Source organism: Dermacentor albipictus, chromosome 6 (genome assembly GCF_038994185.2).
Source record: "Dermacentor albipictus isolate Rhodes 1998 colony chromosome 6, USDA_Dalb.pri_finalv2, whole genome shotgun sequence".
Classification (NCBI taxonomy): Eukaryota; Metazoa; Arthropoda; class Arachnida; order Ixodida; family Ixodidae; genus Dermacentor; species Dermacentor albipictus.
The window spans coordinates 127,010,640-127,036,461 of NC_091826.1; the positions used below are offsets into that span (position 1 = coordinate 127,010,640).

Genomic DNA, 25,822 nt, shown 5'->3' on the forward strand with positions numbered 1-25,822 from the left:
AGTTTGCCGATCTACTAAATGTTTATGCCGAAAGACCGTGTTTTACAGGAATGTATGAATTGGTAAAAAATAAGCATAACTGTGTTGAGTAATTTTTGCGTTCTCGATCGCAAACGTTGGCGTGGGGCAATTGTAGGTAATGGGATTGTATCAATGAAGTTTTACAGTGCATGCTTCACAGTAATCAATCTTGCCTTGTAGAAAAATGCAAAAAAGATGCGACATGGGATGTCGTTCGTTCTGGTGTTGGCTCCAATGTACATGCCTACCTTTGCAATAATAAGAATGGCACCTATGTGCCAGACATATTGTTACCCTGTACCCCTCCCATGCCTCTGCCCTTTGCATGGAACACACTTAACAGTGATATTGCTTTAAAATTCTGGCTGCAATACTGATGTCACAATACTGTGCATACATGCCTTTTGACACACCAACTCTCACAGCTCTCACCTTAAACAAGCTGGAAATTGACTGGTCCTGCAAACAAGACATTGCCCTGAATGTACTGAAAGCAGTGAACTGAAATTATCACATGTTGGTTGAGAACAGTACCTTACTGCTACTGTGCTACAACAGCACATGAACAGGTTTCTTTCCCCCACTTGAATAGATCAGTAAACAAGTACATGAAGATAAAAAAGCTGTTACCTATCCCTGTCCATTTCCTCAAAGGGTGCTTTTTATGAAGTTATTAAATTTAATGGGGTTTTACTTGCTAAAACCACAGTTTGATGTTGAGGCACGCTGCATAGGGGGATTAATTCTGACCAGCTGGGGTTCACCTTGCATCCACATTTAGTACACAGGTGTCTTTGCATTTAACCCCCATCGAAATGAGGATGTTGCAGCAGAGTTCGAATGTATGACCTTGAGCTCAGCAGCGCAATGCCATAGACCGTGGGCGACCACCACCAGTGCATAAAGCAGGGGTGGGGGGGGGGGGGGGGTGCTTACCCATTGGATCCGAGCAATCAGAGTTGCTAGCATGGTCCTCGTCTTCCTCAGGAATGACTTCAAGCTCAGTCTCCTCTGGATAGAAGGCATAGTGGTGCCGCGAGTCGTAGCCACGCTGCTGCATCTCCTCCTCGTCTTCATCGTAACGCAGGTGGTAGTCGCCCTCGTCTTCATCTGACACGTCACTGGAGGCTTCGCGCACCAACGGTTGAGGGCTGCTGCCAGGTAGTGTCGAGTCCTCAGAGTGATAGTCCTCGTTTGTGATGAACGTGTTTCTGCACATAATGCCAACCCACCATCTCACATCAAGGAGAAATACAATGCAATCGCCTTGATTTCTGACCATGGAGAGTAGATTGTACTAGAAAAAACTATGAAATTTTATTTGAGTTAAAGTTAATTAGGGTAGTCCTTAATTATTTAGTAATTTATTTGCTAAGTGCCTCATAACTGCAACTTTGCTCCAGGATGTCAGAAATGCCTCTGTGGTTTTTGTGTTGTTTCCCATGGTTAAGTTAGCATTTTGAAATGCCAAATTCAGCCTATAAAAACAATATATTGGACTTTGTGGAGCTAAAAAGTAGTGCGCTTGGCACAACAAAGTCTACAACTTAAGCACTGGCAGCTGTTTCAGACAGGAAATTGAGTGAGTTGGGAGAGGTATGCCACATTCAACTGTAGTGCAACAAGATGGACGTTATGCAGAAGAAAGGATGCACACACAAACACAACACTTACAACTGAATTTTTATTAAGAAAAGATGAGCTTAATAAAAGCAGCAACCTGCCATGCGTATCTCGTATATGAGGTCGTTAACAAGGCTCAGTATGCGTTCCTTAATTATATGTGCACACACACCCTGCACCGAGCAGTGGAGAAAAATCCATGTTTTCAGAAATCTAGCAAACACGAAAGCGGTAAAATGAAAAAAAAAAAACCTCCCAAGTCAAGGAGACGTTTATCAATCAATCAAACTTTATTCATTTCAAGAAGAGAAAAGGGGTGGCGGGGAAAAGCTGCTTAACTGCAGCTTGAATAAGCCCGTTCCCCTGCATTACAATTCGGCAGTAAGCAGCACCGGCACATGTACAAGGTAGTTGGATGTAAATCTAGGCACTGTACGAGGGACGCAAAAGACGCTAAGAGCCAATAAAAGCCAACAAAAGCCAACAAAAAAATGTAGGTCTACCTAAAACCTTGAACGCATGCTGGTAAACTTATTAGGTGTCGCAGCGCTCCTAGTGTGACCGAAGATGGCGCATGTGCATCTGTAAATTAAAGAACACATTTTATGTCCCATAAAAGTGGCACCTTTCCCCCACTTGGTATGCTTCACTGCGTATTACGGCTGCATTGCGGCGAGGCCAACCTAAAACAGAAATATTGTCAAGTCAATCAACGGCATGCTTCAGCGTTTTCTTTTGTGTTTTTCGTTTAATTCGACCCACCGGATATTTCGACCAATTTCATCTATCTCGTCAGGATCCAATTAATGGAAATTGATTCTACTGACGTAATATCTTACCTAAATTAAGTCCCCAGAATTAAAAACCCCTGAAGAAAAAGAATACTGGATAGCCTCAGGGCAGCTTAAATAATTTGATACAATAGCTTTTCTACAGCCACTTTCAGTTTAGTTTCCTGGGATGTCACTGTGCCGTTGATGACATGATGCAGGAGGTGGCCACATGGGAGCAGGATGTTACAACATTCCGACACTTGCTCCAGTTGGCTCGGTCACTTTCTATGTTCATATTTGTTGTGAAGCCTGATGTAGCAACATAGCTGTTGTAATGAGCGCATGCATGTATGTTAATGGTTTTATTCAAGTTCCTATTTTCTCAATAAGAATTCCGTTGAAAGTGGACAGCTCGTGTGTGTCTCCATTCCTGTGTTTGTGTACCATTGTATTGCAATACAGTTCATTACGACATATGTGCTTTTATGACAGTGGTTCCTAAGCCACTATTTGTCATGAACGCTTACACTTGCTTTCAGGCTATTTAGGGGTTCCTCTAGGTATTTTTCAATATAAGATAGCATGCTGAGGATTACATATCAAGTTAACACCATAAAAACTAAATACAAGTTATGTTTGCAGCCGTAAAATTATGTTCACATGCTTTGTATGTAACCCACAGCTAGCCTTGTTATCATTCTTTTTTTGTGCCGAGTGAAAAACGACACAAACATCCAGTAGTAAAAAAAAATGTCAAATAAATGAAAACTATGACACTGATGTTTGAAAACTTTTCATTTATAATTACTTCCTATAAAGTTTCAAAGCACTCTGGATGACTACAATATAATTGTTTTTTACATTTGCTATTCTTGTGTGAGAGCAGTGCACCAAAGTGTAAAGTTTCATTTAAGTTTCAGACTTGGCAAGCATCAAATAATCTTCTCATTCATCCCATTAGCATTTTACATTTATTAAACGAGTGCTCGCTTGATTTTTTCTTACCATTACAATTTATATATTTTGAACGAGTTCTTGCTCAGTGTTCTCCCACAGCACTAATAAATATCACAAAACACTTTACATATAAAGCCCAAGGTGCCCAAACACTTGCCAGCAAAGTGCTGGCAAGTGTTTTCAATTTACCACAAAGTTCTCATTATCAGGTTCCACCGTGGGACAAATCCCTGAGAAATTTCAGGTTACCCTTGCCTTGCGTCAGCTGACTATTTTTCACTGTTATCAACCTACCTAATCCTGTGTCATTCTAAAATGCATTTCCCTTCTATTGGTGCCCAGTCTGTCGCTCTAACAGATTTCTGGGTCATAATTTCGTAGTGATGCCTTTCTCTCGACTCTACTCCACTCTTATCATCCCCCAATCAAGCCTGGTTGATCGAATTGATAATGCAGGCGGAGCATGGCTCTGACCACTGACAAAGCATGATAAGAAATAACTTCGGAAAAGGCACTGCTACAAAATCGCAGCCTTGGTTAGCTACCGTAGGCATTAACAAGTTGCCCAACTTTGCTTTTAGAAGCCAAGCTTTTCTTTGTAAATATCGCCGGGTTTTCATGACCATGGGTGCTGCACGGCTATTCTCTAGTCGAATAGGTTAACCAATCACAGCGAAGGACCTGCGCGACATCACTCCCGCTGGGTTTCTTGAACCACTACCAGATCGGTGGCACCAACCGTGCAGAGGAAAAAGAAAAGAACTAGAAAGCTCACCTTTGCGCATCTGTGGCGGCATTGCATTAGCCTCTCTACAATGCCTGAACAAAGCCTTGCATGTCACTTTTTGCGGATGTTCAATAAACACAAACTCGTGTTTCGATTGTTTATGCACTGACACAAAGCTTCGCTTTATATACATACCAACTCACTAGATCTGCTGCATTTTTTTGTTTTTCATTTACTCTCAACTAGAATATCAGCTCCACCTGTATCTACTGATAATGCACCCTGTGTGATAATGCTATGCCTATTTTTTTCTGTTGCGTCACTCACTGCATGAGCCTTAGCCTCCTCTCGAATTTCCTTGTTGCCCACCAAGTATCACTCTCCCTAATTACAGTCCATTCTTGTTAATACAAAGTCAGTTAAGCCGAATTCTCGCATATAACGAACAACATGGGAATGTTTGTTTGGTTTTCCATAGACTCAAGGCAAAAAAAATATCTGCTTAAAACAAACTGCCTCAGACATGCTCTTCGGAAGCTTTAGCTCGGGCCCAACTCCGATGCGGCCTATTCAAATGCATGTATAATGTAAAAACGTTTTTCTGAGATAACCCCTGGATGAATTTTAATGAAATCTGTTGCATTTGAGAGAGAAAGCTAAATTCTAGTGACTGTTGGAAGCGGAATTTCAATTTAGGGCCCGAGTATTGCTAAAAAAATTTTTAAGAATTTGAAAGCTTGAAGAAATAGAAGCACTAAGTTTACAAATTAATAGCTCTGCATCAACAACAGATATTGCGGTTCTGTAAATGGCACCCATTAGATGATTGAAAGCGGGCAAATTTGACATGTCACTTTATATCTTACGTGAATTTGTTACATTGTGTACAAGGGTTCTGCAAAAACTGTATTTTGATATTACTAAATTTCTTGAGATTCATGTGTAAGATATCAATTTTGTCCACTTTAGATGTACTGTTAGATGCAATTCACTGAATTGTGATATTGTTTTTCATTGATGCGGTACAAAGTTGTTAGCTAGATAATTTCGCTTCCTGAAAATTTTATATTTTTGCCAATTTTTAATAAAGAATTGACAACTTAAATCGAAAATTCGGAACCAACAGTCACTATACCTTAAGTTTTTCTTTAAATGCAACAAAACTCGCCAAATTTGGTGCAGTGATTGCCGAGAAAAACGAATTCTCCTTTTAGATGTATTTAGATAGGAGCACCCGAGCTAAAGCTTCCTCTTAAGATGAACATTTGGAGTGATTGCCACCGCTATCGATCCTGGAGGCTAGGGTGCCTCGATGCACTGCACTCGGTGGTGCGCGAATTAGGGCACCCTACTGGACGCCTACGGTGCACATCACCAGTGGACAGAGGCGAAAACAGGAGGAGGAAACAAAAAACGACAGTGACGCTTAACGTCGTGAACGGTGCAGCTAGACTCCACATCGCAGATCGTGTTATCACATAGTAGTGACGGTGAAGAAAGCAGCAAAACTGAGAATGACGAAACTAGCGTTTTATTGGGCGAGCTTGTGCCCTCAAAAACAGGCTACACTCAAAAAACGGTCATAGCGGCGAAAACAGTTAGCGATCATCAAAAATCTGATCTGCCAGTCAAGTGCATCAGCTTACAAACACGATTACAAAAACGGCACGGAATAAAACAACACACGAAGAAGGGAAACACGAGACAGCACGTAGGCGCCTACGTGCTGTCTCGTGTTTCCCTTCTTCGTGTGTTGTTTTATTCGGCGCCGTTTTTGTAATCATGCTTAACCAACTAGCCCACCAACACATGCTCAGTTACATACATGAGTCATCGAAGTTTCCAGAGTAATTGCTGGTGCCCACGTGTCTTCCAGAAAGTTCTACCCCATTCACATCACACATACATGAAACCAGCTTACACAAGGTTCGGTGACAATAGACAGTGGACAGAACCATTTTAGAAACCTCCAATACATGCAGGGGTGACCTGCGCTGTACGATAAGATTTGTTAGATGGTGAAAAGTGCTCAACCGAAAAATATAGGGAAGTCCATGTGTCAATGCCCCTCTCTCAAAAAGCATCGTCCCGATGCTACAAACATAACAGGAGAGGGAAACACGAAAGGACACTTATCAAAGAAACAAAGTCGAAAGTAAGAGCCCCAGAAAAGAAAGTCCAAAAGTCAGCTACACGAAGTCCCAAAGTTAATTAGGGCTGGTAGAACGGCTCAAGTCGTACAATGTGGACTATGTCAGGTCGTGATGCTGCTGTGATAGCGAAATGCCGTCTGATACGAACTCATAGTCGAGTTCGCCAATACGTCGGATGATCTTGTAGGGTCCAATATAGCGTCACAATAGTTTCTCACTGAGTCCTCGTTGGCGTATCGGGTTCCAAACCCAAACACGCTCGCCAGGCTGGTACTCGACGTAGCGTCGTCGAAGGTTGTAGTATCGGCTGTCGGTCCTTTGCTGGTTCTTGATCTGCAGGCAAGTGAGCTGTTGGGCTTCTTCAGCACTCTGGAGATAGGTGGCGACGTCAAGATTCTCTTTGTCGGAGACGTGCGGCAGCATGGCATTGAGAGTCATTGGGTTCCTGCCGTAAATCAGCTTCAATGGTGTGATCTGTGTTGTTTCTTGCACCGCCGCGTTGTAAACGAAATTATGTATGGCAGGACAGCATCCCAAGTCTTGTGTTCCACATCGACGCACATTGCTAGCATATTGGCGAGGCTCTTATTCAGACGCTCCGTAAGACCATTCGTCTGCGGGTGGTAGGCAGTTTTTGTCCTGTGGCTTGTCTGACCGCATTTGACAATGGTTTGGGTGAGCTCTGCTGTAAAGGCCATTCCTCTGTTGGCGATGAGGAGTTCTGGGGTGCGATGTCACAGCAGTATGTTCTCGGCAAAGAATTTCGCCACTTCGGCTGCACTACCTTTCGGCAGAGCTTTTGTTTCAGCGAAGCGGGTGAGGTAGTCAGTTGCCATGACAATCCACTTATCTCTGGTTGTTGACCTCAAAAAGGGTCCCAACAAATCCATCCCGATCTGCTAAAATGGTCAGGAAGGAGGCTCTATCAGCTGTAGTAATCCTGCTGGCCATGTCGGTGGCGTCTCCAGTCGCCGACACTCTTGGCATGTCTTGATGTAGCGGGTGACGTCAGCGGTCAGGCGCGGCTTGTAATACCTTTCCTGTATCCTCGATAGCGTCCGGGAGAATCTGAGATGTCCAGAAATCAGATTGTCATGTAGGGTGTGCAGTACTTCTGGACGCAGTGCTGAGGGAACAACAGGAAGGTAGTTGGTGCGGACTGGGAGTTCTTTACGAGTAGGGTGTTTTGACGCGAGAATGAAGATAATCTTCGATTAAATGCCCTAGGGACAACGTCGATGTTCCCTTCCAAATACTCAACGAGGCTTTTTAGCTCCAGGTGTTGTTCAGCGAAGTGTTCCACGCTTATTATTCCAAGGAAAGCGCCGTCATCCTCGTTGTCTTGCGGCGGCAGGTCAATGGGGGCGCGTGATAGGCAATCGACATCAGAGTGTTTTCGTCTTGATTTGTAGGTTACAGTAATATTATAGTCTTGCAGTCTGAGGCTCCACCGCACCAGCCATCCTGAAGGGTCCTTTATATTCGCTAGCCAACATAACGCGTGATGGTTACTGATGACTGAATACCCTGCCATATAGCTAAGGGTGGAATTTTGTGGCAGTCAAAATAATGGCGAGGCATTCCTTTTCAGTCGTAGAATAATTGCCTTCCTGTCACGGTGCAACATTAATTGAGTCGTCGAAGCACCAATCAATGGGCGCAAAAGGTTCATGGGAATGGGAACCGGTGAGCAAGATGGGTATTGCTGGCCACTCGGGCAAGCGACCGAAAAAAGTCGAAGGCAGGTTTACAGATTATTCTTTTTTGTTGTTCGTGCGACCTTGACGCCCCGACAGCTTTTTGTAGGAACACCTGTGCATTCTCTGTCCTGCGCATGCATTGAGAAGCTTGCTAAGATGGCAGGGGTGTGGATACCCCGAAATATGTGGCATCTCTGTGCAATCCCGTGTCCATGAATTGCTGACAATGTATTTGTGCCAGAGGGTTTGGTGCTGTATGGCCGGCTGCCGTCGTTTCTTCTGTGTTTGTGGACGGACAATACAGGTCCGCCACGGACTCAAGAGTGTGTGTGGGTGTCTGTGGTGCAATACAAGTGCACGACCTCTACCAGCAGGAGGGAATCACCCATTCCCTCGTCCCTAATTAAAAGGGGCGTGGCCAAGGTCTTCGGAGGAGCCGTCATACAAATGGGTCAACTTGATGGGTCGTCACCAACATCTGCCATAGTGACAGGAGAAGTTATTTAAATGCAGGTTTTAGACCGAAGCTCGGCCTAAAACTCGGTCTAGCTTGGCTTCTAGGCGTCTAGATGATGAGCCTATCATCTGCTGAGAAGCGTCGAGGAGCTGGTGCCATCCAGTACCGCCTGGGCCGCCGAGCAGCATCTGAGCTCTGAGGGACCAGTTGAAGTTTGAGACAACAAACCAACGTCTGCAGCGAAGCTCACGGTAGTTTTCCTCAAGTTCGCTCAACCTGCTAGAGGGAATACGTCAGACCTGGACTCCCAGGAAACACAGCACAGCAATCGCACCCACCGCAACGAAATCGGCTTGCCAGCGTTCGTCGGGAAAGTACTGCCATCGATTCCATGCTTTATGGTCTTGCTGCTGCTGCCCGGCCATGCGTATGCCCTCGTTTGTTTTCTTTTGAACTCTGTTTAGTTGACCACCGTTAAGTGTATTTTGTGTAGCGTCAGTTTTGTATCCACTGTTAAGTGTTCGTTGTATTTATTTTGTTTTCATCATTGATCAAGATTAAGTGAATGGGTGTTAGTGTTTTTGTGTTTCTTTTAATTTGCGTATCGTTGTCAGTCGAGAAATATTTTTTTCTCTATTTCTCCCGACTCCAACTCCTTCGCTGAGTTCACGTCAGTGTGGAACGACCAACTGGCTTGTATACCCCGTCGACGACTTTGCACCGACGGCGAATAGGTGAGAAGCCATGACACTTCCACTTTTGACAGCGACCGGCTAGCGTAAGCTATCATCTGTTCAAGTCCGTCTTTCCTCTGGACTAGGATGGCACCGAGGCCTAGGCTACTGGTGTCAGTGTGGATTTCGGTATCGGTGTCCTCGTCGAAGTGCACAAGTACCAGTGGCGACTGCATGCATCTTTTGAGTTTTGGAAATGCATTGGCCTGCGGCATTTCCTCATTGAACTCGACGTAACATTTGGTTAGATGTGCCAGCGGCTCAGTGATGCGTGAAAAATCCTTGACAAAGCACCTGTAGTAGGCACACATGGCAAGAAATCTTTGCACTGCCTTCTTGTCGATGGGCTGCGGGAACTTTGCGATTGCAGCTGTCTTCTACGGGTCAAGGCGGACTCCAGATTTTCTGATGACGTGGCTTAGGAACAGAAGCTCATTGTAAGCGAAGCGACACTTTTCTGGCTTCAGAGTGAGCCCTGATGACTTGATGGCTTCTAATGCTGTTGCAAGCCGCCTAAGGTGATCGTCGAAATTTCCGGTGAAGATGACGTCATCCAAGTAAACAAGACAGGTCTGCCACTTCAATCCTGATAAAGCAGTGTCCATCATGAGCTGGAACGTTGCAGGCACCGAGCACAGTCCAAATGGCCTAACCTTTAACTCATACAGGCCGCCTGGCATGATGAAGGCGGTCTTTTCGCGATCTCTTTCGTTGACTTCTATTTGCCAGTAGCCAGATTTGAGGCCCATCGACGAGAAGTATTTGGCGTTCCAGAGCCGATCCAATGCGTCGTCTATCCGTGGGAGGGGGGTATATGTCCTTCTTCATGATCTTGTTCAGTCGACGCAGAAACATAGGGTTCCGTTCTTTTTATTCACCAAGACTACAGGAGATGCCCACGGGCTTTTCGACGGCTGGACGATGTCGTCGCGCAGCATTTCGTCGACTTGTTGCCAAATAGCGTCACATTCTCGCGTCGAAACTTGGTAAGGGCTCTGGCGGAGTGGTCGAGCGCACTCTTCAGTTATTATGCGATGCTTTGCGACTGATGTTTGTCGAATTCTCGATGACATCGAAAAGCAGTCTTTGTATCGTCGAAGAAGACTTCTGAGTTGTTGCTGCTTACTCATGGGGAGATTTGGATTTATGTCAAGGCCTGGTTTGGGAACTATAGTTGTTGGGGTAGATGCGGCAGAATCCGAGAGGACAAACGCATTGCTGGTTTCCATAATTTCCTGGATGTACGCGATTGTCGTGCCCTTGTTGATGTGCTTGAACTCCAGGCTGAAGTTGCTTCTCCGTAGTGATGCAGAGTGGGCAGTGGTTGAGGGCTCGCCAGATGTCCATCTTCATCGCGTTGCTGCACTGGGTGACAGGTATGCTGGCGGCGGCAGCGGTGAACAATGGAATTGCAGCGTTACAGGGCCCTGGCGTGGTCGCAGAGGGGGACTTTGGTGGCTGGCGACGGCGATGTACGTCATTGCTTGCCGCTGAGGCTGCAGCGATTCAGGGACTATTAGTGATGGTTGGAGCTCCTCATGTACAACGTTGGCAATCGAAGCCACTTGAGGCTGTGATGAAGGAAACAACCTCTGAAGTTGCTCCCAGAGAACCGCTCTGATGGTCTCATGCAGGTTGTCGGTGGCCAGTGATTTAACTCTGGCGTAATTTGTTGAGTTCGTGCGACGGTTGAATTGCCGGTTCCGCATTTCCAGTGTTTTCTCGATGTTGGTAGCCTCACGAAGAAACTCTCCGATGGTCTTCGGTGAGTTTCGTACCATTCCGCCGAAAAGTTCTTCCTTCCCACCACACATGAGTAGGTGGATTTTCTTCTCCTCGGGCATTTCTAGGTAGGCGTTGTGAAACAGACAAGATCATTTCTTTCATAAAGATGGCCACATTCACATTAGGTAGCTGCACTCGGGCTTCCTATAGAACTTTGGCCCTTTCTTTCCGGATGATGCTCATGAAGGTCAACAAAAGTTACTGCAGAACAGGTCCCACGTTGTAAGGGTGGACTCCCGGTTCTCGAACCATGTCCTCACGGCATCTTCCAAGAAGTACACATGGAACAGCTTGTCCTCAGAGGTCCAGGTGTTAAAGACCGAGACCCTTTCGAAAGTCTCGAGTCAGGTTTTTGGATCCTACGACTAAGCTCCATGGAAGGTAGGTGGCTCCCTTGGTTATTGAAGCATGATGGGGGACGCTGGTACTGCCATTATGGTTGTTGACTTGGTAACGATCTTCCTGGTCGTCTCAAGAAGAGGTCCGTATTCCGGTAGCAGTCCTCAAAGCAGATCACGTTTAAGATAAAAGCTTGCATGGCCACAGGCAGCTGAAGTACAACACCCCCTCCTTCCCCTTCGCAGTGCCATGTGCACAACGGAAGATGGAGCGCTCTCGGCGGCCGTCTATAAATGATGGCGCCCCCCGTGTAGTGAATGAAGTAGCACCGCACGTCACATACTCGCAGATGGGAATGTCTGCTTGCTTTATTACTGCACATTTTATACCGGCCAAGGGAACAACAGAATAGACAAATGATAAGTAGTGTCATTCGTAAGTGACATTAATAGGGTTAGAAGAGCCCTCTACAATACGTCCTCCCTTTCCTCCTTTGAGCACGCGAGGTTGAGCTGCCATCATCAGCTCACTGTGGCACGCTTTCACGCACACACACAGCGTACAGCGTGTGTGGTCAATATTATCATGAGACAAGCCTGGTACGTCCATATCGCAAATGAAACCTGTAGTAACTGCCAGAGGAGGTTAACCCCAGTGTGCCTCTGCCTACCTTCCTCCTCTGCAAAGCTTTACCTTGTTTATCTTTCTCAATGTCACCTATAGTCGGATACAACTTTAGAAAAAAGGGGCATTTAATCCTCCTAGGCGGAGGCACACGAGCATCCACCAATGGGCGTACGCTCTGGACTAACGTCATGAGCCGGACGGCCGGTGACCCCGCCGGCGGAGAAGATGGGCGCCCGCGCTTCGAACTGGGCAAGGTCGCGTCAGCTCTGTGCTTTAGACCCTCGTCAGAGAGAATTCCAGAACTGATTGTGATGGTCTATCATGCCAGAAATATTACTGCGAGCTTACGATGCGGCATTCGTGCCACGTGCGTTTGTTTGAGCCGTGATCTGGCGAAGGAACATTGCAGCGAGCATCGGTGGCACTGCGCTACGCTTTGACTGAAAACAGGATCCCGTGGCGACCGCTACGAACACGCATCCTGCGTGTTTGTTCCATGTTGTTTTATTTCGCTCCCGAATGAAGTTACGACGAGAAAAGTTTTCCAAAGACTGGTGCCTACTGTTAGTGGCGGGTGTGTTATTCGTGTACTGTGTCGCTGCGTTTTTCGTCGGACAAAGTGAAGTGATGGAGCAAAACCCTTCTCAGGAAAAATCAGAAAAGTGTGTGCACATGAAAGAAACCTACGAGTGTCTCAACAGAAAATATTTGCAGAAGAAGACTTCAACTGAAAGATTTGTCGCCGTCAACTTAGCGTGAACGATCATTGTCAGCAGTGAGATAGCCGAGCCTCTAGCGACATTGTTTGAGTGTTGTGTAGCACCGTCGATTAATTGCTGTCCACCAGTGCTCACTGCAAGCGCAAGCTGTAGAACGCGTGCTGTAAAATTGTGAAAACACAAAACCATGAAATATAAATTTTATGCTATTTAAAACCAAGAGTATTTATTTATAGCGATGAATGAAGAATTTTTGTACCTTATTGCCTCGACCGTATTCTTGCCCCAGGTTTGTAATGGTTGTGATAAATGCATTGTTCTATATGAGTCCTTTTTCAATGGCAAGTGATTCATGTTGAGCTTGGAAAACAGGTAGTAGATACACCGTGTGCATGTGAACAAGCACAAAAGCCTTGCAGAGCTGCTCTTTCTACTTTTGTCACTTGCAATGAAGCTAAAGAGCAGACGACGGGCAGCGTTGTAGAATGCATGCACGGGGCTATTTCTCTGTCGCTATCCGGCATGTGCTGTAGCATATGAGAGCTCTACTAAACCAGTCATCAAAATACAAAAGTCTTTATTTATACCGAGAATTACATGTTTCAGGAGCACAATTTTTCGAGCGGGACTATTTTAGTCGCAGAAGCAATCAGCTGCCGCGCTTCGGTCATCTGGGCGGGGCCTCCACTTTTTTCTAAAGTTGTATCCGACTATAGAGACCCCTCTAGGTTCCGTTGCCTTGCTGCGTGCTCAACGTGCTCCTTCATGCTTTCGCCAGCTTGGATGGAGCCTGCACTGATGACCTGTGAGGCAGCAGATGCCTGCTTTAACTCCTAGTGAACTTTTTCCAGCAGCACAAGGCACAGAAGGATCTTCAAGAGCCTTGAACCACGTTTTATCAAAGTGGAGAAAGGCATTTGAAGTGAAAATAGGTCTTTCCATATTTTTTTGTGGCTACTTTTTTGCAAAAAGTACTTCAATGCGTTCAGAAGAAGCGGAGTTATTGGCAAACAAACAGAGCCTCCACTGTGCTCCCGTTCCTTCTTCAATGCCCTGTAGAGCGAAAGATACAGCACAGTGGGGCGTGCCCACAACACTCCGCCTTCTAATTGTCACCTTGACGCGCAGTTCAAGTTTCATTTTGGATGTTAAGATAGATGCCACAACTTCCACCTTTGGTGCCTATGATGCGCTAAACATAAGCCAAATGCCATTGCCCTCAGTGAGCTGCAGTGCGCTTAGCTAGTAGACTTGTAGCGGCACCCTGCGGCGGCCGCGGTATCTACGCCATGTAGCTGACCGCAGTTTGATGTCAGCTATTGGCCAATAGCAGCCGTCTCAGGGAATGATGAAAGAGCCCGTCCAATGACAAAATAGCGCATCTAAAAGAGAGTGAGGACAGGGCCTTCTGTTGAAAAGAGAGAGTTTGAGAGAAAGGTGACTGTGATCCGCTTGCTAGCTCCACACACCACGTACGACAGCAAAACTTGGCTGAGGTGTTCACAGCAGTGTATGCTAAGCGCAGACTGTGTTATTTCACTAAGCTCGAGGGGTGGCTCAAGGCCCCTTGGGCTTAGTGATTAGGTGAGATGACATCGGTCATTAGGCGAGATGACATCATTTGTGGCTGCTCCCTGGTTTACCACGGACTGGATGAAACGAAGCAAGAGTAGCACTTGAAACAGTTTTCTATTAAGTTCAGCTAAATAAATTATTTTTATGTCATTACTACACCCCCCCCCCCCCCCTCATTTTAAAGTCTAGTTCATTTGCTGTGTTGAAGTAAGATATTTGGATGCAATTGGTCAGGTTGCCAATTATTTTTCTGATAAGAGGAACAATTTTTAACGGTCCCTTCAAGCTTGTCTTAAAGGGAGTCTATGCATACGCTTTACAGGGATGCCAGTAAACAGTCATGAACAATATCGCATTGGATATAGGATAATGTTTTAACAATATTAGAAACAGGTAGAATGCAATGCTGGGCTAGTTAGTAAGCTACCATAGCAATGAGCTTTCAAATGTGCTGAGAATGCCTCACATGTGCTCAAGACATGGCCTGAGAATGATTCATGACTGGAGAATGCCTGCCGAGTGTACTCCAACCTGCTTTTATTCTAACATGACAATAACGCATTCACTTGCGTATAAGCCGCCCTCATGTGTAACCCACAATCACTACTTTTTGATGGAAAATGTGAAAAAAGAAATGATAAATGCACCTAAAACCAAAGTTTTGCCTGTCACCGAGGCCCTAGTCCCGTGAAATGCTACAAGATGGCGGCAGCTAGTTTCTGCCATTCGCCACACACTGTGATCATCATCGTTGCACGACATGACCCTTACGATACTTCTGTCTTTCGTTTTTCACGGCAGCTTGCCAGTGCCATTTGGTCTTTGTTATCTTGTGCATGGTTTGGAAGTATGTGCCCTGCTTGCGGTCGGTTGTGTTGTGTGTGCCGCATCACTCTAGTGACACGTAGCAGGCCGTGTGCTTGCAAACGCGAACAAGTGAAAGCAATAGGCAAACCACAAACTATGGGTGGTACACTGAACTTCAAGTTGTAAAATATGCTGAAGAACACGGTAAATGGGTGGCTGGGTGCAAGTTCGGCGTCTACGAAAAGTGTGTGTGTTCTGTTGGTGCCTGCAAATGCCAGACCTCACCGAGGCCACCCGAACCCGAAAAGCTTTCTGTAGGAAGTAATGCAAGTTTCAGAAAAATTTGAGGAGAACCTTGTCGACTATGTTCGCACCGTTAGGAGCAACTGCTACGTAGTGTCGACAGAACTGCTCCGCACAGAAGCAATTGCTATTGCTTGGCACATGGACATTTCACCTGTGGACTTTAAAGCAAGTCGAGGTTGGCTTCGGCGTTTTATGAACCGGCACCACCTCTTCATTTCCCATCGAGCGACATCGTGCCAGAAGCTGCCAGCCGAGTACAAGGACCAAATAGTGCTACTTCATCGCTTTGTCAACACGCTTTGGAGGGAGCACTAGTAAGATCTGTCACAGATTGGCAATGCTGACCAGACCTCCGCCTGGTTCGATGCCTTAGAAAATTGCACACTTGAAGCCAAAGGTGGAAGAAGTGTCTGTGCGCACGAATGGCGCCGAACAGCAAAGGTGCACGTGATGCTTTGTACCACCACCGATAAAAGGAAGCTTCCACCCTACAATGTGTTTAACACAAAAACTTTGCCAAGAGGGAAGTTCTCCCAAGGTGTCATGGGCCAGGTTTAACAAAAAGAATGGATGCCTGAAATGTTGGTCGTAAACTGGGTGAAAACAGTGTGACAGAACCAACAAGGAGGCCTACTACAGCGCAAAGCCCTTGTTCTCAACAGCTTTACAGGGCACCTAACAGACAGAGTGAAAGCTGGCCGGCCGACTCCCAAATGGACTTGCCCGTGATGCCAGGTGGCTTGACAAGTGTACAGCAGCTACTCGACGTCTGCGTTTCAATCTGTTTTTATCCCAATTTCCTGACTACTATGCTATTATGTAACCACCGACTCAAGCATCAGGTGGTGACCAGACTTCCCTCGTTTATAGGAGGCCATTTTTCTTTGCTTTCAAAGCAAATAGCATTGCCTATTTTTCATGTTTTTCTTATCTGTCAGGCTTGAATTTTGTCATCAGAGATAGAATTTCAGCAGTGCTACTCCGAGTGGATGGCAGTGGGCAGCCACGAAAAAATTTTGACAGCGCGACCAAGGATGGTGTCTCTTCAGGAAGCGTGCATATGGATTGTGAATGCATGGCATTTGTTGTCGGCGGGCACCATTGCAAAGAGCTTCATAGTCAGAAGAATATCAAATGCCACGGACGGCACAGAGGATGATCAGCTTTGGGAGTGAGCCGATGAGCTGGGCTTCTCCAACAGTGATAAGGGTAAAAGCGGCAATTAATGGTTACATGAAATATTCATAATTTGTCACCAGTTGTTGCATTATTCTACACAGTAGTCACAGTGGCGCTACATGGCTTGTTAAATGTGTAGCTGCAGGCCTGACTTGTGACCCACCCCCGAGTGCCATTTAAAAAAAAAAGTGGGGATTATACATGAGCATCTATGGTAGCCTCAGCAGGTCGGGAGGGCTTACCTGTGCACAACAAAATCCTTCGGGTCATAGTCGTTGTCAACATGATTTTCCTCTTGTGCGGAAAAAGGTGTGGAGAGGACCTCCTGGGAAGAAGAACCGTCTTCCATCATTGAGGAAAAGGCTGCTTCAACCTGCAAAGAAATGTACACACACCACTTAAAATCACTTGGAAGCGTGTTGGTTCTCATAAAATCCATCTAACATTTTAACAATGTTAGGTGCACACACATAAAGGCTACCCAAAGGCTTTATGTAGGATCTATGTACACTTCCTTCACAAACTTGGTGCTTTGGTACAAGGTATGAAATGGTGGTTGATAAGGGGCAGTAGGCATGCTTAAATGAATCAGCTGGAAGGGGAAATTAGCAAGCCACATGGTCATTGAGGGATAAATGTGAGTGCATTTTCAAGGTCTCGTAGTACAACCACAATGTGATACTGATGCGTTGTACTTCACCTGTCCAGCAATGCCATACAGTGAGGCACAATTCTGCAGTGAACAAGATAAAACAGTAACAACATGCAATTCTTTTCATACCAGAAGCAGTGGCATAGCTAGGTCGTCTGGCACCCGGGGACCATAGGTCTTCAAATTCTTGGACGTTTCAATATTATTTCTCGAGTTGCGTCGCACTATATGTTTATCGGTGTTCTCAGCGTGCAATTTCCCGCTGCTTCTTTTTTTTGTAATCCAGTGCATTATTTCACAACACAAACATGACCATATGCCATGCTTTTTTTTTATGTGCTTCTTACCGCTCCCTTTCCACTCCAGTGAACTTGCCAGTATCTATAGCATCGACAAGTTCATAGACCAAACCATCATGACATTAGTCGGGTAGCGGACTCGGGCGAGCGTTTCAGTGCGTGTTTTTCGAACATCGCAGACCCGGCACCGTAGCAGAAATCTTCCTCGTGTCTGTGCTTGCTGCATACCCAAGTTGTTGCCGATGACTGTTTGCCGGTTTTATGTTTCACGAGCCAAGCTTCACGCAGCTTCTTGTCCTGTGGCTAGGTGTGAGTAAGGCTGACACCGGGCTCCATTGTGTACGTCCGGCAGCCTACCATGTTGCACGCCTTCAAAGGCAGCCACTACCTATTCTAGTGCTTTAAATCGTTGTAAAGGAGACACTCGAAGCGGGAAAATCTCGCCACTCAATGAGGACCACAGCATACGAGGGAACTTAAACTCTCGTTTCCAACTCGCTTCGGCACTCCCGAAGCAGCTGACGCGGCCGCTATGTCCACGTGATCCTTAATAGCATGTAACGCCGACGGTGGCACCAGCTTTCCAGTGGTGGAGCTCGAGGCCAATACACGCTGTTTTTTCTGCGCCAAATAACACAGGGTGCTGCACTGATAACTTGTGATAAGGGCATGTACACATCTTCTGTCAGACTGTAAGGCTTGGCAACCAATGCAAATGCGGCATCGTGGCAAATACGGCTCACGTCACAAGCAAAAAAGAACATTTTTATAACGTTTTAATTACCAATTTTAGCGGCTACACTGCATTTGCAAAACTGAAGGCTGACATTCATATCTTGCCCAACAACAACTTCACAAAAATTGTTGTAGGTACTATGGACCGCAGTATTTTGGCTGTGGCCAGCGCTGAACGAAAACGAAAATTAAATTGTGTCTCAGTGACGCTGATCTCCCCACCATATTAGAAAAACGGAAAACGGCACCTGCCTCTCTGCTGCGCAGGCACCAATGCTATGACAATTACTAGTTCTCTTCATTCTGAGCAATAAAGCCTTGTTTTATTTGCTGCTATACGAACAAACGTGATTATCCGAGCTGCGGTACCACCAAAAGATCGGGAACAGAATAGAGCACGCTTCGCGTCGATTCCTGGCGTCACCATAAAAAAAAAAGAAGACCGCGATGAAGCCCATGCCAGTGAAACCTGTTGGTATGCACTCACAATGGAGAGGGTTGAGGGATCAATGTCACTGGTTTACTATTTCATATTTCTTTCGCTGCTGCCATACTGGGCGCCGCCAGCAGTGCCAAAGTACTGTAGGTTGTAGCACCCAAAACGATTTTGTTTAAGAAGTTTCTGTTGAGTTAATAATATGACTTTGAGTCCTCAATTCTTGAAATTGAAGTGTTTCCTCTATAAGTACTAATTAAGGGATTATTAAGGTTATCGTTATTACTTATCTGCCATATTTCTCACGCTACTGAGTTACTAGTAATCACAAAGACACATAACTTCATAGAATATCGGGAAATATCCTTGCAAGATTATCGTTTATTTTTGTAAAATTCTGTGCAGCTGACAAAGACACTGTACTTGTGACATGAAATCATACAACAACAACAGTTTTCTGAAACTTTCGAGGGTAAGAAGGAAAGCATGAAGCATAACGGCAGGTTTCGCAGCGGCTTCTTGGAGCGAGCAGGAGAGGGGAAGTAAAAGCGAGCTGAACATCGCGGCGCATACAGCCTGTCGAGTCACGCGCCGCCAAACTCTTCGGCCGCACCGAGTCTGAAGACGATCCAGAGAATCCCATTCGCGAATTTTGACGGCCGCACTTATGCAACGTCGCTCTCAACGAATGCTTCGACGTAAACGCGAGCGCCGGGCACGCTGGTTGAACGCCCTCTTTCTGTTGTCTTTGTTCGTCCTCGCTGCGCGTTCTGAACGGAAGAGGGACCCAAGAGCCTCAACGCTTTAGAATGCCTCACTGTATGTTTAGCGACTCCTGCTCCCAGCATGAAAGCACGGCACGAGCGCACCCCACATGAAACATTCCGCTAAGGCAAATAGTTTAATGACCATTTTGTGAATTAAATTTTTTAGCCCGAACATTCATGCAATTATTTCGTGGGGTGTTGCTAGAGCTGCAGCCGACAATTCTGTGGCGCAACGCATCATATACACGAGCTCGAGCTACTGGATACTGGAGCATTCTTTGCCATTTGCGCCCAGTCAAGCCGGCGGAAAGAGGGGTGTATTCAGGCGTATGACGCCCCCCCCTCCACTGGCCCCTTGCAGCCGGGGCCCATGGCCCCCCGGCCCCCCCTGTTGCTACGTCACTGACCAGAAGGTAGCCCAGGAGAGCTCAGGGTGATCAGATAATAATGCACAACATGTATAACATTTCAGAAAAGCACAAGAAATGCAAGTGCCTTGGATGTAACACTGCTCACAGAACACAGCACCAAATGCATCTTAACCACGAAGCAAGCGTTGAATCCAAGCATACAAGGAAGGAGCAAAATGAACAGAAGCTGAATTAATGCCCAGGAATCATATCAATGTGCCATGGAATGTTCAGAAGTCTATGATTAATAAAGAGGTAGCTCAAAGACCACCATTTAAGTATGATATATCATATGGTGGCTCATCTAACTATAAACTCTTATCTAAGACAAGCTCTCGAACTTTCTACTCCCAGTGTTCGCCTTAAGTGTTTAAGGCAATTATTCAGCCAATTTTAGATTACGCATCTATAATTGGGTACCCATACACTCAGAAACGTGTTAACCAAATTGAAAAAATGCAAAAGAGAGCGGTGAGGTTTATTGATAACAGCTTTGGGCGAACTTCGATCACATCATTATTAGCAAAAGCCAACCTCCCAATGCTAACGCAAAGAAATCGTGTTTTGAGATAAATTTTTATCTCAGTTGGTTAAAGGTTACTATAAGGTAGACATATTGCAGATACTTTCTTTTTCTACAGTATATGCCATAAGGCAGAGCCTTGACCATAACTCCTCTTTCCACTCGAAATAACACTTTTAAATATTCATTTTTTTCCTAGGACAATACCGACAATAACTGAATGGAATAAACTTACCAAAGAAGTCGTTTCAGAACCATCCTTAAACCTTTTTGCTGTACAACTGCAGCAGTGACTTGTCCCGCATGTCACACTATGCTTTTTATATGCCCCTGTGTTTGGTTCTGATACATCATTATGTTTACATTGCCAAATTACGTACTTCCTTTATGTATTTCTTTTATTGTTAGTTGTATGCGAATTTGTAAACCCCAACAAATGTAACTCCACTCTTCTAAAACCCCAACTGAAGGTTGCGGTATACATAAATAAAATAAAAATAAATATGTTCAAGTAGGACTCGAGAATGTGCCCAATCACTGGTCTCCAAATCTCAAGCCATCACACAGCAACAGCTTCAAACGCTATCAACTGCTATGGCAAAACTTAAAGGCACCACAAAGAACAATTGGACACAAAATAATGAACAAGAAATGCATGAAAAATGCACCGCATCATTGACTCACAGGGGCAAGTACTGTGGTACATGTGGATAAGGCGACCACATAAGCATGTACTGAAGGTTAAGATGAGGTTATAAATGAAATAACTACACAGGAACCTGAAGGAAATTGAAAGAAACATGACAAAAGAGTTTACTCATAGATATCTATATTCATAGATGATGAATAAAAAAGTGCAATGCTAGCCATCCCACTATCAGTGCACCCCAATGTTGCTAAGGAAGCCTTGAAGGAATTCTGCAATGCTTTATATGGAAGCTGTGGGGTGTGAACGAAATTAAAGGTCAACCACCTCACAAATCTTTCTGAACGAAAGGGTTCTAAATGCACGCTTTTTCACAAAACAAGAAAAACACTGACTGCAACAGCAATGCATTTCGTAGTGCATTTTCGGTCCATATATCTTAGAGACCGGCGGTTGGCACAAAGTTTCTAGGGAATGGTGATGCTTTATGTACAAGAAGGCTTGAAACCTACAACTGAAACATGGTCCTTAAGCTTAATCACTAGAAAGTTAGTTAGTTACTCAATTGTTCAGTGATTTAGTGCTTTGTTTATTTGTATGTTTATGCATATAATAATGCAGGCCATATAGTGGGCCCAATATCCTTTATGGCCATGAATCATGGTGAGAAGAAACTGCCATCTTATCCCAGACCTACATTTTGAATAACCAGAAGTTACTCCCAGTATATTAAGTACAGTTAAACCTTGATATAACAAATTAAGTAAAATTGGCAATTTGCTTCGTTATATAACAATTTCGTTCTATTGAAATTTGACATTTTACGCAAGTAAGTACAGTCGCCGATCAATTTTTCTAACAGGGAAAGAGGCCGCAGAATTTTCCGAATTATCGGGCAATCGAAAAAAGCAAACCTGAATGAGAAAACAATTCATTTCGATAAATTTGGGAGCCGCGGCGACGAATGATATGGTTTCACGCCACGTAAGTCAACGATATCTTCTCGGCGGTACGAGTTAAGTGAAGCCAGACACGCTTCCACGTGCATTCCACCCCCGCTGCTGATAGCGTGCCCGCACTGGGACGACGCTATCAGGGGGAGCGAATGCTTCATCTGCCTCGCTCCAACGGGTCACCGAAACTGTAGATTATGCAACCTCCAATAGTAAATGCGCGGTAAGATAGTTTACATGGTGCCATGCAGTCTCAGCAAGCCCACTCTTCGCACACGTGGCAGATTACCTCTAAAGTAGGGTGTGCGGCTGCGTATGCGTTCAGCCGCGCTTACAGCCATCCATGCGCAGCCACGGCAGAGGCGCGCGCTAACTGACCCCCCCCCATTTTCACAAGACGGCCACTTGTGAAGCCGCCACCTTTCTTCTCGCACACTTTCACTCTCACCTAAAGCACACCATGCACAGGGCACGATAGGATCTTATCGCACTTGGACTTTATACGAGACATGATGCGGTTCCACTTCGGGGATTGCTGTGCGATTTGAGGTGTGTTTGCAAACAGTCGCTTGTAATTTAATCATTTCACCATCCTTGTTGGCGGACGTTTCCATTTATTGTCTCGGCATCCCTTGCGACGGGAGTGAAATTTTGTTATATTGAAATGGCATAAAGACACACTTCGTTATAATGAGGTTCTAAATACATGGTGTTCTATGGATAAGAGATTATGAAAAGTTAAATACTTCGTTATATAGAAAATTTCGTTATATTTAAGTTCGTTATACCGAGGTTTAACTACTAATACACATTAGCTACGAATATACATTAAATATATACATAAAACAGGGTGCCTACCACCTACAAATTTCCAAATTCCCTGAGTTTTCCAGGTTTTCCCTGAGTGCCTTTGCAATATTCCCTGGGTGGCACAGAATTTCGTTTTGTGCCAAGACGAACCGACACCATATCACCTGATGCTGTCACTTTCTAGTAAGCATGTTAAAAACATAAAAGAACATTGAATTCATTTTGAACAGTAAGGAGTAGTACTTATTTTATTCAAAAAGAAAACAGAAAGTGGGGGGGGACCCATAGCAAATGAAGTCGAACATGCTCAAGTACGAATAAAATAGAAACGCATATGGAAGCAAATATTTTAGAATATGAGCTATTTCTATCAAATGATAGCAAGCTCCTCGGCATGAGGCCAGAACTTTGTCAAAAGTGAGATTTTTTCTCAACAGCTGTTAAGTCAACCTTAACTGTCCTGGCATACTCTCAGCCTGTGCACAAACCCTCAGTTTTGGGTTTCACAGCTTTAAAGAGTTTATTTTGGTTTGGATGAGGGACACCATCATCTTGGCGTCAGCCAACAATTTGTTTTTAACGCGACAGCGTTAAGGAGCTCGTGTCGCAGAAAAGCCGGTGTCGTCGGTGTCGGCGGCGTTGGCCGTGAGCGAAAAATCCCGGAAGGCAATTCATAAATAAAAGCAACTTGCAAGATGGGCTGGGTGGGAATCGAACCAGGGTCTCTGGAGTGTGAGGCAGAGACGCTACCACTCAGCCATGAGTTTTTTCATTATTGCCTCGCTTTTCACAGAGTTTACGAGATCAGAAGAACAGATTAACAAGATAATAGTACCGGAAACCGTCAGCTGTTGGCTGACTACACTCAACTATGAGTTCGATCGTTCAAAGTGGGACAAAAACGCCTCTAGTGAATGCGGTGTTGACTTACAAACGTGCTGTAGAAAGTTATACTGCTGTGTATATCGGTAATTATTAGCGTGTAAATTACAGAAGTCGCAGTTAAACGCGTAGCGAAGCGCGTTTCCGCTACATTTCTTCTGCGCTTTCCGCACACGCAGAGCCATCTTGCGGCAAATACAGAAGACCCCCTCCTTACAATGTACGGCGCTGCCCCAACAGGTGTCGCGCCAGGCGCGCATTGGGGCTGTGCGGGGACCGGTGCGAGGCGCGTCGCCGCCCGGTTGTCCATGCCGATCACGACGTTCCGAGACACCGAGTTCTTTGTTCGTTCCGCTTGCTCAGGCGCACGTTTCGTTGCCGCGCCGAACGCTGCGTTGCTCGACGCTCATCGCGTGATTGGTGGGTGCAAAGTCCGATGCGGGGCGCCTCGTAAGTGATCGCTGCGCTGTAGCGCATTGTCTTACACTCCTTGGCGGGTCCATGGGAACGCTGTCGCGTTCCACACTTGAAGGCGAAGCTTAAGCGTCCTCCAATTTTTTAAAGCTCAAGCTCCTTCAAAGAAGCCGCGGCACGCTTCCTTTTCAGTTCATTCCTTGATGCGTAATTCTTCCTGTTCTATTCCTCCTTCCACCACGCGTTTGCCCCACGGACCATTTGAAGCATCATCTTGGTCAAATGTACAGTCAACATCTGATTTTTTTTTTACTCCGTAGGGGCCGCGAAAACGTCCTAAAATTCAGGCAGTTCGAAAAAGTTAACGCATGCCCTTTACTGCCCTTAAAGGCTCAATCGCTACAAGCACGTCCGAAATTCTGAAGGCCCGCCTTATTAGGGATATCGGTGCTAGTGCTGTGACAGAAGATGGCGGGTGCACGTATGTATAACTAAGGGGTACATACTGTGTGTCCCGTGACACGCCTCTTCCCACGCTCGTTGTTTCACTGCAATACTTTTGCGTATGCTTCACCGCGTAACACCACTGTATTGAGGTGAAGCTGACTTTTGGGAACCGGCATTATGTAACGCGCCGTGCTTTCCGAGCTTCGAAGCCAATCGCGAGGACCACGAGGCCGCTGCTACTGCCGCCGCTGCTATTGCTGACAGCGGGGAATCATTTCAATGAAAAACACGGCCCCGAACGGCAAGAAGCTTAATAGCGAATGTCGAAGCAGCTAGGCCTAGCGTTGCCGCGGTGGCTACGGCTGTCAGCAGATCTGCGTGCAAGAACGCTGGTTCGAGGCGGCGACGTAATCAAAATGGCGGCGGTGGTGGTTTAGAATAATGCCCTTTCGGCAGTCAAGGCAAAAAGTCTGGAAACTCTGACGGCAAAGGGTTGTTGCATCCGAAATTTCAGACGTTCTTATAAAGGGCAACTCCGGCAATCTTTCGATATCCACTGATCCTAGTAAAATTTTGAATACATCTTCTCTTTCGCCTTTTGATTTTCTGTGCTATATATGGCTACAAGTCATGTAGTTTTCCTGAAACTGAATTTTAAAGATTGGTTGCGTTCCCGACTCATGACTTCCTACTGGCCACCCTGTGTTTGTGACGTCAGAGACTACACCGCCACTGTCACTGAAATCGTCACTTGAATCGCCGCTGTCTAGTTCGGAAACTCTGTAAAAGCTTCCTGTGTCGTCGGGAGACAATCAGCTTCGCTTCTTTGGCGTTAGCGCCACGTGTACTGCGTGTTTACATTATGGCAGTGTAGGATCTGACGCCAGTGACTCATCGTGACGTCACGCGAAGCAGCTACCTGTTTTGGTATCTCGCTTATTGTTTATTGAAAATTATTGCTGAATTTCTAAGCAAACTGAACCACGTTACCAGTGACAGGTCTGTCAATGCCATGAGATGGTTAAAAAAACGCCGGAGTTGCCTTTTAAACATTGACTCTACGGCCCGGGGTACGTGGTGGTGCCACGAATTTGTCAAAATTATCAGATGTCCGGTAAGTCGGTCGTTGACTATACACTGCCAACTCCTCCAGCCGACGACATGGCGTCAAAGACGATTCGTTACAATTCCTCTCTGTTACTCAGCCAGCATTTCCGCGACTTTCGTTCAGTTTGAATATAATTACAGCTTATTCTCCCTAATAGAAGCACAAGTTCCCCGAGTTTTCCTTGAGTATTTCCAGACTATTCAAAATCCCCGGGAAATCTCGGTTTTTCCGGCTGGTAGACATCCTGATTAACAAACA

General features: G+C 45.5%; 1 protein-coding gene across 7 annotated transcripts in view; it reads right to left on the reverse strand.

Moving 5' to 3' along the window:
- Window positions 1-25,822, reverse strand: part of LOC135899451 (uncharacterized) — a 361,492-nt gene that overhangs the window by 63,941 nt on the left and 271,729 nt on the right. For all 7 annotated transcript variants that reach the window (XM_065428703.2, XM_065428705.1, XM_065428704.2 and 4 more), the window contains 2 exons: window positions 16,725-16,855; window positions 958-1,232 (listed from right to left, as the gene is read on the reverse strand). In XM_065428703.2, the coding sequence (XP_065284775.1) occupies window positions 958-1,232; window positions 16,725-16,855 (406 nt within the window). The remainder of the gene's footprint in view (window positions 1-957; window positions 1,233-16,724; window positions 16,856-25,822) is intronic.